Source organism: Pseudoliparis swirei, chromosome 5 (genome assembly GCF_029220125.1).
Source record: "Pseudoliparis swirei isolate HS2019 ecotype Mariana Trench chromosome 5, NWPU_hadal_v1, whole genome shotgun sequence".
NCBI classification, from domain to species: domain Eukaryota; kingdom Metazoa; phylum Chordata; class Actinopteri; order Perciformes; family Liparidae; genus Pseudoliparis; species Pseudoliparis swirei.
In genome coordinates this window covers 24,500,306-24,512,805 of record NC_079392.1, presented here as the reverse complement: position 1 = coordinate 24,512,805, position 12,500 = coordinate 24,500,306, and the positions used below count along the sequence as shown (strand labels likewise).

At 51.7% G+C, this 12,500-nt stretch overlaps 1 protein-coding gene across 1 annotated transcript in view; it reads left to right on the top strand.

The window, feature by feature from the left end:
- hapln4 (hyaluronan and proteoglycan link protein 4) overlaps window positions 1–12,500 on the top strand; it is a 20,717-nt gene that overhangs the window by 7,935 nt on the left and 282 nt on the right. The window contains exon 7 of the mRNA XM_056413948.1: window positions 12,406–12,500. This exon is cut by the window's right edge and continues 282 nt beyond it. Coding sequence (XP_056269923.1) covers window positions 12,406–12,500 — 95 coding nt within the window. The remainder of the gene's footprint in view (window positions 1–12,405) is intronic.

The following is a 12,500-nucleotide window of genomic DNA, read 5'->3' as shown; positions in this document are numbered from 1 at the left end:
GCACCCGACACACATGGTGGGTATGAATGAGGGAGGAGTGATGGGGTGATGCGGGCAAGGGTGGTGAGGTGGGGATGAGGTGGGGAGGCTGGACAGGGCAGTGAAAGGCAGGCTGTGGGTGGAGTCGGGAGCGGTGAGAGGAAAGGAAAAAGGAAAAGCGGACCAAACAAATGGAGGGGATGTGGGTGGATCTGCCAAGAGCAGTGGGGTAGAGGCTGGGGGTGAGGTGGGAAGTGGGGAGGAGGAAAGAAAACAAGAAAAAGAAGGGGGAAAAAAACAAAAAAAGATTAAAAAAACAAAAAATAATAGTGGTGATGGTGGTGGTGGTGATGGTGGCACGGGCTTAGAGGTGGAAGTGGGGAATGGGGTGGAGAATAATGAGGAAAGTGAGAAAGAGGAGGAAAGGAAAAAAAAAAAGACGAGGACAGGGGTGGCGAGAAGCCCATTGAGGGGGTAGGACAGGTGGGGGGAGGCGAAGAGGTGGAGGAGGACGGTGCAGGGAGGAGGGGCGGAGCAGGTGGAGATGGACGAGGAGGAAGCAGGGAGCAGAAAGGAGCCTCAAAGAGGAAGAAGAGTGGCCAGAGCGGCAGCGAGGCCAAGGCCAGCAGGGTGGAAGTGAGGAGGAGGAGTCAGGGCGGGGCCGGTGGAGGACAGTAGTGACGAGGAGGGTCAGAGGACAGCGACTCTCCTCTGTTTTAACAAGTAGTCAGACGCAAAAGCTGTACACAGCTGATGAGATTAGCTGTTTCTGCACAAAACAAAAGGAAAAGAAAGTAGAGGTCAAGGATCACTTCCTGACCTCGTGGCCTTTGTACTCATGCCATTTCCACATGAGGAAAAAAATTAGACAGACAAGAGGTTTTTAGGATCAAAAAGTTTTTACCCAAAGTGAAGGAGTGCATCCAGCAGGGGGAGGTGGAGAGCTCCAATGTGTGTTTTATTTGATTTGTTGGTTTTAAGTTTTATTTGTTTTTTAAACTCTTTTCTTTAATGAACACATTCAGAGTCGGAGTTTTAAACGTAAATGGAGCGAGGGACAGTAAGAAGAGAACATCAATTTATGAATTTAACAAGATGAAGGCCAACGATGTTCTCTTCTTACAAGAGACGCACAGCGACAGCACCAACGAGGCGGACTGGAGGAGGGAGTGGGAAGTCCTTCTGAGCCACAACACCAACCTCAGCGGAGGAGTGGGCTTCCTCTTCTCCAGGGCCTTCAGCCCTCGGTCACTGGAGGTCAAACACATCGTGGAGGGGAGGCTGTTCTTTGTGAAAGCACGGTTCGACCTTTTAACGTGGTTTTAATAAATATCTATGCTCCAACAACTGGGACAGAGAGGCAGCTGTTTTTATCCAAAGTTAATGATGTTTTAAATGACTGTGCCTCGGGGGATTTTTATTCTTGGGGATTTTAACTGCACAGAGGATGATTTTAATGACAGAAACCACAGAGCCACATCCAGCTACAGCAGGTGCTGAGGAGGCTGGTCCATTCTCATGGCCTGGTGGACGTGTGGAGAAGGATGCATCCGGACTGCCGACAGTACACATGGTCCCACGTTAGGGAGGGAAGGATCTCCTCAGCCAGGTTAGACCGTATTTATGTTTTAAGCACCATTTTAATATTTTTAAAATGTGCAGCATTGTTCCGGCTGGTTTTACTGATCACTCTTTGGTTTTATGTCATGTTTTTATTAGGATTTTTTTACCCAGGAGCGCATATTGGCATTTTAATACAGTTTTAACTTTCGATAGGAATTTTAGAGGTGTAGTTTAATTTTAGGGGCATTTTTAGGCTGAGGAAGAGTGATTTTAATAATCTTAGGCAGTGGTGGGACCGTGGTAAGGTGGAAATTAAGCTCCTTTGTCAGCAGCACACTTTCAACGTCACTAGAGACGTCACCAGATCTATGAAGGACCTGGAGACTGAGATAGTGGACCTAGAAAGTTTAAGCGAGTCCACAGGAGATCGAGGACATATTGAAGTCCTCAGTAAAAAGCGGCTCGCCGACCTGTTCAAGTAAAAGTGCAAGGCGCACTGGTCAGGTCGATTCCAGACCATCGCGGAGATGGACACTCCTCTAGCTTCTTCTTCGGCCTGGAGAAGAGGGTGGGCAGGGCAGTGATCCACTCACTGCTGACGGACGAGGGCAGTCGGTTGTGGAGCCAAGCCAGATCCGGAAGCGGCGGTGGGTTTTACTCCTCCCTTTATGCCACTGAGTATAGGGAGGAGGAGAGTCGGCGGAGGGGCTCTGTGGGAGCTGCCTCAGGTCTCGAGGAGACTAATGAGGAGCTCGACAGACCCATAACCCCAAGAGCTGAAAGCTGCCCTGCAGGAATGCAGGAGGCGCGCCCGGAATCGACGGCCTCCCGCTGAATTCTACAAGAAATACTGGGATGTCCTCGGAGGGACATCCTAGACGTCTTCAACGAGAGTCTGGCCTCTGGTTCCATGCCGATGTCCTGCGGAGGGCAGTGCTGACGCTACTGCCGCAAAAAGGAAACCCGCAGGACATCGGTAACTGGCGCCCTGTGTCTCTGCTGTGTGTGGATTACAAGCTTCTGTCCAGGGTCCTCGCCTCCAGGCTGAGGGGAGCTATGGAGCAGGTCCTCCATCGGGACCAGACCTACTGTGTGCCCGGCAGGTCCATGGTGGACAACGTCCACCTCATTCGGGACGTTTTGGAGGTCTCCAGCTCGTTGGGTATGGATACTGGTCTGATTTCTCTAGATCAGGAAAAGGCTTTTGACCGCGTTGAACACGGCTTCCTCTGGAAAGTTCTGGGGAAGTTTGGGTTCAGCGCTGGTTTCATAGCTAAGATCAAGGTGTTGTACAGTAATGTTGAGAGTGTGCTGAAGATAAACGGCAGGCTGTGTGCTCCTTTTAGAGTGGGTAGAGGGTCCGGCAGGGCTGTGCTCTGTCCGGGATGCTCTACGCACTCTCCTCGACCCCTCCTCATTAAAATACGCTCTAGCCTACATGGTTTGGTTTACCTGGTTTTAGTAAGGGAATGATTTTATCGGCATATGCCGACGACGTTGTTGTTTTTATCAAGAATCAAAATGATGTAAACCTTTTAAATCGAATAGTACAGGATTTTAGCACGGCATCATCAGCGAGGGTGAACTGGAAAAGCGAAGCCCTCGCTGTGGGGAGTGGCGTGGCGCCTCCCGGTTCTTCCACAAAAGCTCATATGGAAAAGGACGGTTTTAAATATTTAGGAATATACCTGGGAAACCGAGCATGGTCCAGAAGAACTGGGAGGCGTCACAGAGAAGATAGAGGGAAACTTTCCAAGTGGAAGTGGCTGCTCCCAGATGTCTTTTAAGGTAGAGTACTGGTTTTAAACAATCTTATTGCATCCCAACTGTGGCACAGGTTGACCGTGTTAGACCCTCCTCTGGCTTCTTAGCCAACATACAAAAGAAGATGGTGGATTTCTTTGGGAGGGTCTACACTGGGTGCCACAGGGGTGCTGTTTTAGCCAGAGAGAGGAGGGACAGGGCCTTGTCCACCTGGCCAGCCGGACGGCCACTTTTAGATTACAGTTTGTTCAGAAGTTTTAACGAGTCCGGGGTTTTAGTGTGGCGAGACGTGGCCAGCTGCATCCTCAGACGTGCTGACAACCTGGGGCTGGATACTGCTCTGTTTTAATAGACTCCAGCATTTTAAAACTCAGTGGGCTGTCTCCATTTTATCAGGGTGATTTTAACTGGTGGGCCCATATTAAGAACGAGAGGTGCCCACAGTCTGACTCTCTGTTCTGGTTGTTGGCAGAACCATTGTTTTGTAATGCACGACTGGACATTAGCTGCAGCCTCACCCCTGGTCTAACAGGCCCGCTACTGCGTACAAAGTCCCTTTCCTGCAGCAGTTGGTGGATGCAGTGGGGCCGACGCTGAGCGACCCCGGCCCTGGGCTCCTGCTGGGGATGCATTCCGACTGGGTGGCGAGGAGGCTCCTGGAGCTGTGGAGGCAGAGGCTGACCGGGTTGAGAGGAGCCTCCTCAACGACTACAGCCAGCAGAGAGCAGAGCCGGACCCTGCAGACCCTTCCCAGACATCTCCCTCAGCCCGGGGCTAGGGGACTCACCGCCCCTGCTAAGAACGAGCCACCCAGAAAACTGCACACTGAACAAAGCAGACAAGAAGACTTTGTATTTTAACCTCGTGAAGAGTATCAACAGGTCCAGACTGTGCAACAGACCGCCCACTGTGTGGTCAGAGAGACTTGGGCATGGAGGCCCTGGCCCGCAGTGGGGGGTCCTATACAAGCCTCCTCTAAAGAAAAGGACCGCTGACCTTCAGTGTCGGATTTTACACGGTGCTGTCGCGTCCATTGCTTTTATTTCGTAATCAATCCCGCTGTCCTGAGCCAGTGCCCCTTCTGTGACCTCCGGGAGACTATTTACCATGTTTTTAACGAGTGTAAGAGACTTTTGAGTTTCTTCGCTCTTTTAACATTGGTTTTTAGTCTTTTTAATGTGGCTTTTACAGAGAAGGTTTTTATCATGGGAGCTGCCTACAAAAAAACGGAAAAAGAAAAGTGGCAGCTCCTTAATTTTTTATCCGGCGAAGCCAAAATGGCCATTTATTTAACTAGGAAGTCCCGGGTGGAAAACAGAGAGGGGCAGGAAGCCAGGGCAGTGTGGCTCTGTAACATCAGAGCCAGACTCTGGCTGGAGTTCAGATTTTATAAACACATTGGAGACCTGGATGCTTTTAAACAACGCTGGTGTTTTAAAGATATTGTTTGTTCTGTGGTGGAAGAGGAGCTGGAGTTTGCGCCACTTTTTATTAGGTAAAACATGTTTTTCTTTTGTTTTAATGTTTTTTTTGTTTTGTTTGTGTGCTTTTATTTTAATAATTTGATTTTTTAAAACACTTTATTTTTAAAGAAATGTTGTAATGGAAAAAATATAAATAAAGTGTTTTTCAAAAATCAAAAAATCTCTTCTCTCTCTCTCTTTCTCTCTTCTCTCCTATCTCCTCTCTCCTCTCCCTCTCTCTCTCTCTCCTCTCTCCTCTCTCCCTCTCTCTCCTCTCCCTCTCCTCTCTCCTCCTCTCTCTCTCTCTCTCTCCTCTCCTCTCTCCCTCTCTCTCTCTCTCTTCTCTCCTCTCTCTCTCTCTCCTCTCTCTGTCTCTTTCTCTCTCTCTCTCCACTCTCTCCACTCTCCACTTTCCTCTCCCTCTCTCCTCTCTCTCTCTCTCCCCTCCTCTCTCTCTCCTCTCTGTCTCTCTCTCTCTCTCCCCTCTCTCCTCTCCAATCTTTCCCCTCCTCTCTCCTCTCCTCTCTCCTCTCTCTCCTCTCTCCTCTCCCCTCTCCCCTCTCTCCTCTCTCCTCTCTCTCTCTCTCTCTCTCTCTCTCTGTCTCAGTTCACGCTGAGCGTCAGAGCGACAGGGTGTGTGTTTGGGAGCTGCGGAGCGTTGTCTGTGTGTTTCTCTCTTTTCTGTTCTTTCATAGTTGTGTGTATTTAGTTTATGTGGTTTATTAGTTGGGTTTCACAGTAGTTTAAATTGTTTGGTGATTAGTTGGGTTTTTCTCTGGGTGTCTTCCCGCTGCCGGTGCCTCACCGGGCTCGGGCGAGGCGAAATGTTTGCCCGATTCCCCGCTGCTCACGAGGAGACACGGTATGAAGATTGCGGTGACTCCTCGTGCAGCGTGGAGGAATTGGCTCGGGCAGTCGGAAGAAAGTCGGGTTCAGCAGCGTGAAGTCCGCCGCCAAGATGAACGGCTCGGTCGTGATCTTCCTGGATCAGGTGGGAAGGTGAGCCGCGTAGAGGAGGGTCTCGGTGGGAGATTTGTTTGTACAGGTGTTTCCGCTGGACCAGCCGTCCACCAGAGTCCTCGCTTCAAACGTCCCTCCGCTCATCTCCGATGAGTTTCTCAGCAGAGAGCTCTCCCGGCACGGAAAGCTGGTCTCCCGAGAGAGATCTCATCGGGGTTCAAGGAGAGCTCGATGAAGCATATCATGAGTTACCGTACATCGGTTTACATGATACTCAACGACCGGAGCGCGGAGTTAAACCTGCGCTTCAGCGCCAGAGTAGATGATGTTAATTATAACGTCACGCGTCTTCATCGGGCGATGAAGTGCTTTCATTGCGGGAGGAGGGGCACACCGCGAGGGCCTGCTCGGCGAGGCGACCCCGCGCCAGCTGGTCCGGGCGGCTCGGGTCCGTCCGCGCGTCACGCCGCGCTACACCAGAGTGGGGAACAGCAGGTGAGGCGACTGCCGCTGCCGCGGCTGCGGGCTCGCGGCGGCGTCTCTGAGAGGCGCCGCGCGGGCGGCGCTGCGGCGCAGGCGGTGCCGCCGATTCCAACGGAGAGCGCGGGCGGCGTCACTGCTGCTGCACCCGACACACATGTGGTGGGTATGAATGAGGAGGAGTGAGGGGTGATGGTGGCAATGGTGAGGGTGGGGATGAGGGTGGGGATGCTGGACAGGGCAGTGAAAGGCAGGCTGTGGGTGGAGTCGGGAGCGGTGAGAGGAAAGGAAAGAAGGAAAAGCGGACCAAAAAATGGAGGGGATGTGGGGGATCTGCCAAGAGCAGTGGGGTAGAGGCTGGGGTGAGGTGGGAAGTGGAGGAGGAAAGAAAACAAGAAAAGAAGGGAAAAAACAAAAAGATTTTAAAAACAAAAAATAATATTGGTGGTGGTGGTGGTGATGGTGGCACGGGCTTAGAGGTGGAAGTGGGGAGTGGGGTGGAGAATAATGAGGAAAGTGAGAAAGAGGAGGAAAAGGAAAAAAAAGACGAGGACAGGGTGCGAGAAGCCCATTGAGGGGTAGGACAGGTGGGGGGAGGCGAAGAGGTGGAGGAGGACGGTGCAGGGGAGGAGGGGGCGGAGCAGGTGGAGATGGACGAGGAGGAAGCAGGGGGGCAGAAAGGAGCCTCAAAGAGAAAGAAGAGTGGCCAGAGCGCTGGCAGCGAGGCCAAGGCCAGCAGGGTGGAAGTGAGGAGGAGGAGTCAGGGGGCGGGGCCGGTGGAGGACAGTAGTGACGAGGAGGGGTCAGAGGACAGCGACTCTCCTCTGTTTTTAACAAATAGTCAGACGCAAAAGCTGTACACAGATGATGAGATCAGGCTGTTTCTGCACAAAACAAAAGGGAAAAAAAAAGTAGAGGTCAAGGATCACTTCCCTGACCTCGTGGCCTTTGTACACTCGTGCCATTTCCACATGAGGGGAAAAAAATTAGACAAAGAGGTTTTTAGGATCAAAAAGTTTTTGCCCAAAGTAAAGGAGTGCATCCAGCAGGGGGAGGTGGAGAGCTCCAATGTGTGTTTTATTTGATTTGTTGGTTTTAAGTTTTATTTGTTTTTTAAACTCTTTTCTTTTAATGAACACATTCAGAGTCTGAGTTTTAAACGTAAATGGAGCGAGGGACAGTAAGAAGAGAACATCAATTTATGAATTTAACAAGATGAAGGCCAACGATGTTCTCTTCTTACAAGAGACGCACAGCGACAGCACCAACGAGGCGGACTGGAGGAGGGAGTGGGGGGGGGAAGTCCTCCTGAGCCACAACACCAACCTCAGCGGAGGAGTGGGCTTCCTCTTCTCCAGGGCCTTCAGCCCTCGGTCACTGGAGGTCAAACACATCGTGGAGGGGAGGCTGTTCTTTGTGAAAGCACGGTTCGACCTTTTTAACGTGGTTTTATAAATATCTATGCTCCAACAACTGGGACAGAGAGGCAGCTGTTTTTATCCAAAGTTAATGATGTTTTAAATGACTGTGCCTCGGAGGATTTTTTATTCTTGGGGGGGGATTTTAACTGCACAGAGGATGATTTTAATGACAGAAACCACACAGAGCCACATCCAGCTTCACAGCAGGTGCTGAGGAGGCTGGTCCATTCTCATGGCCTGGTGGACGTGTGGAGAAGGATGCATCCGGACTGCCGACAGTACACATGGTCCCACGTTAGGGAGGAAGGATCTCCTCAGCCAGGTTAGACCGTATTTATGTTTTAAGCACCATTTTAATATTTTTAAAATGTGCAGCATTGTTCGGCTGGTTTTACTGATCACTCTTTGGTTTTATGTCATGTTTTTATTAGGAATTTTTACCTAGGAGCGCATATTGGCATTTTAATACAGTTTTAACTTTCGATAGGAATTTTAGAGAGGTGTTGTTTTATTTTTGGGGCATTTTAGGCTGAGGAAGAGTGATTTTAATAATCTTAGGCAGTGGTGGGACCGTGGTAAGGTAGAAATTAAGCTCCTTTGTCAGCAGCACACTTTCAACGTCACTAGAGACGTCACCAGATCTATGAAGGACCTGGAGACTGAGATAGTGGACCTAGAAAGTTTAAGCGAGTCCACAGGAGATCGAGGACATATTGAAGTCCTCAAAGTAAAAGGCGGCTCGCCGACCTGTTCAGTAAAGTGCAAGGCGCACTGGTCAGGTCCCGATTCCAGACCATCGCGGAGATGGACACTCCTCTAGCTTCTTCTTCGGCCTGGAGAAGAGGAGGGCAGGGCGAGTGATCCACTCACTGCTGACGGACGAGGGCAGTCGGTTGTGGAGCCAAGCCAGATCCGGAAGCGGCGGTGGGGTTTTACTCCTCCCTTTATGCCACTGAGTATAGGGAGGAGGGAGAGTCGACGGAGGGGCTCTGTGGGGAGCTGCCTCAGGTCTCCGAGGAGACTAATGAGGAGCTCGACAGACTCATAACCCCAAGAGCTGAAAGCTGCCCTGCAGGAATGCAGGGAGGCGCGCCCGAATCGACGGCCTCCCGCTGAATTTTACAAAAAATACTGGGATGTCCTCGGAAGGGACATCCTAGACGTCTTCAACGAGAGTCTGGCCTCTGGTTCCATGCCGATGTCCTGTCGAGGGCAGTGCTGACGCTACTGCCAAAAGAAACCCGCAGGACATCGGTAACTGGCGCCTGTGTCTCTGCTGTGTGTGGATTATAAGCTTCTGTCCAGGGTCCTGGCCTCCAGGCTGAGGGGAGCTATGGAGCAGGTCCTCCATCGGGACCAGACCTACTGTGTGCCCGGCAGGTCCATGGTGGACAACGTCCACCTCATTCGGGACGTTTGGAGGTCTCCAGCTCGTTGGGTATGGATACTGGTCTGATTTCTCTAGATCAGGAAAAGGCTTTTGACCGCGTTGAACATGGCTTCCTCTGGAAAGTTCTGGGGAAGTTTGGGTTCAGCGCTGGTTTCATAGCTAAGATCAAGGTGTTGTACAGTAATGTTGAGAGTGTGCTGAAGATAAACGGCAGGCTGTGTGCTCCTTTTAGAGTGAGTAAACGGCAGGGCTGTGCTCTGTCCGGGATGCTCTACGCACTCTCCCTCGAGCCCCTCCTCATTAAAATACGCTCTAGCCTACATGGTTTGGTTTTACCTGGTTTTAGTAAAGGAATGATTTTATCGGCATATGCCGACGACGTTGTTGTTTTTATCAAGAATCAAAATGATGTAAACCTTTTAAATCAAATAGTACATGATTTTAGCACGGCATCATCAGCGAGGGTGAACTGGAAGAAAAGCGAAGCCCTCGCTGTGGCGGAGTGGCGTGGCGACCTCGGTTCTTCCACAAAAGCTCATATGGAAAAGACGGTTTTAAATATTTAGGAATATACCTGGGAAACCGAGCATGGTCCAGAAGAACTGGGAGGCGTCACAGAGAAGATAGAGGAAACTTTCCAAATGGAAGTGGCTGCTCCCCAGATGTCTTTTAAGGTAGAGTACTGGTTTTAAACAATCTTATTGCATCCCAACTGTGGCACAGGTTGACCGTGTTAGACCCTCCCTCTGGCTTCTTAGCTAACATACAAAAGAAGATGGTGGTTTTCTGTTGGACAGGTCTACACTGGGTGCCACAGGGAGTGCTGTTTTTTAGCCAGAGAGGAGGGGGGACAGGGCCTCGTCCACCTGGCCAGCCGGACGGCCACTTTTAGATTACAGTTTGTTCAGAAGTTTTTAACGAGTCCAGGGTTTTAGTGTGGCGAGGCGTGGCCAGCTGCATCCTCAGACGTGCTGACAACCTAGGGCTGGATACTGCTCTGTTTTAATAGACTCCAGCATTTTAAAACTAAGTGGGCTGCCTCCTTTTTATCAGGGTGTTTTTAAGTCGTGGGCCCTTTTAAGCACGAAGGTGCCCACAGTCTGACTCTCTGTTCTGGTTGTTGAGAGAACCATTAATTTATAATGCACGACTGGACATTAGCAGCAGCGTCACCCCTGGACTAACGGGCGCTGCTGCGAACAAAGACCCTTTCCTGCAGCAGTTGGTGGATGCAGTGGGGCCGACGCTGAGCGACCCCCCGGCCCTGGGCTCCCTGCTGGGGATGCATTCCGACTGGTGGCGAGGAGGCTCCTGGAGCTGTGGAGGCAGAGGCTGACCGGGTTGGAGAGGAGCCTCCTCAACGACTACAGCCAGCAGAGAGCAGAGCCGGACCCTGCAGACCCCTTCCCAGACATCTCCCTCAGCCCGGGGCTAGGGGGACTCACCGCCCCTGCTAAGAACGAGCCACCCAGAAAACTGCACACTGAACAAAGCAGACAAGAAGACTTTGTATTTTAACCTCGTGAAGAGCATCAACAGGTCCAGACTGTGCAACAGACCGCCCACTGTGTGGTCAGAGAGACTTGGGCATGGAGGCCCTGGCCCGCAGTGGGGGTCCTATACAAGCCTCCCTGAAGAAAAGGACCGCTGACCTCCAGTGGCGGATTTTACAGTGCTGTCGCGTCCAACGCTTTTATTTCGGTAATCAATCCCGCTGTCCTGAGCCAGTGCCCCTTCTGTGACCTCCGGAGACTATTTACCATGTTTTTAACGAGTGTAAGAGACTTTTGAGTTTCTTCGCTCTTTTAACAGTGGTCTTTAGTCTTTTTAATGTGGTTTTTACAGAGAAGGTTTTTATCATGGGAGCTGCCTACAAAAAAACAGAAAAAGAAAAGTGGCAGCTCCTAAATTTTTTATCCGGTGAAGCAAAAATGGCAATTTATTTAACTAGGAAGTCCCGGTGGAAAACAGAGAGGGGCAGGAGGCCAAGGCAGTGTGGCTCTGTAACATCAGAGCCAGACTCTTTTAAACAACGCTGGTGTTTTAAAGATATTGTTTGTTCTGTGGTAGAGGAGGAGCTGGAGTTTGCACCACTTTTTATTCGGTAAAACATGTTTTCTTTTTTTAATGTTTTTAATGTTTTGTTTGTTTGCTTTTATTTTAAATAACCTGATTTTTAAAACACTTTATTTGTAGAAAAACGTTGCGATGGAAAAAATGTAAATAAAGTGTTTTTCAAAAATCAAAAAAATCTCTCTCCCCTCCCCTCTCTCCCCTCCCCTCTCTCCTCTCTCCCCTCTCCTCTCTCCCCACTCTCCTCTCCCCTCTCCCCTCTCTCCTCTCCCCTCCTCTCCCTCTCCCCTCTCTCCCTCTCTCCTCTCTCCTCTCCTCTCCTCTCTCCTCTCCCCTCTCCTCTCGTCTCTCTCCTCCTCTCTCCTCTCCTCCCCTCTCCCCTCTCCTCTCGTCTCTCTCCTCCTCTCTCCTCTCACCTCCTCTCCTCTCTCCCCTCTCCTCTCCTCTCTCTCCCCTCCTCTCCCCTCTCCCCTCTCCTCTCCTCTCTCCTCCCTCCTCCTCTCTCCTCTCTTCTCTCTCCCCTCTCCCCTCTCCCCCTCTCCTCTCTCCCCTCCTCTCTTTCCCCTCTCTCTCTCCTCCCTCCTCTCTCCTCTCCTCCCTCCTCTCTCCTCTCCTCTCTCCTCTCTCCTCTCCTCTCCTCCTCCTCTCCTCTCCCCCTCCTCTCCCCCTCCTCTCTTCTCCTCTTCTCTCATCTCCTCTCTCCTCCTCCTCCTCCTCCTCCTCTCCCTCTCCCTCTCCCTCCCCCTCTTCCTCTTCCTCTCTCCTCTCCCCTCTCTCCCCTCTCTCCTCTCCTCTCTCCTCTCCCCTCTCCTCTCCCCTCTCTCCTCTCCCCTCTCTCCTCTCCCCTCTCTCCTCTCCCCTCTCTCCTCTCTCCTCTCCTCCCCTCTCCCCTCTCCTCTCTCCTCCTCTCCTCTCCCCTCCCTCTCCTCACTCTCCTCCCTCTCCCTCTCCTCCTCTCCCTCTCCTCTCTCTCTCCCTCTCTCCTCTCCCTCTCCTCTCCCTCTCTCCCCTCCCTCTCCCCTCCCTCTCCTCCCTCTCTCCTCTCTCCCCTCTCCTCTCTCCTCTCCTCCCCCTTTCCTCTCTCCCCTCTCTCCTCTCTCCCCTCTCTCCTCACTCCTCTCTCTCCCCTCTCCTCTCTCCTCTCTCTCCTCTCTCCTCTCCCCTCTCCCCTCCCCTCCTCTCTCCTCTCTCCCCTCTCCCCTCTCCCTTTCCTCCCTCTCTCCTCACTCCTCTCTCTCCCCTCTCCTCTCTCCTCTCTCTCCTCTCTCCTCTCCCTCCTCTCCCCTCCCCTCTCTCCTCTCCCCCCCCTCAGGCCGAGTCTACTTCCTCAAGCGCTTCAAGAAGGTGAACCACTCCGAGGCCGTGAAGGCCTGTGTGCGTGACGGCTCGGCGCCGGCCCGGGTGGGT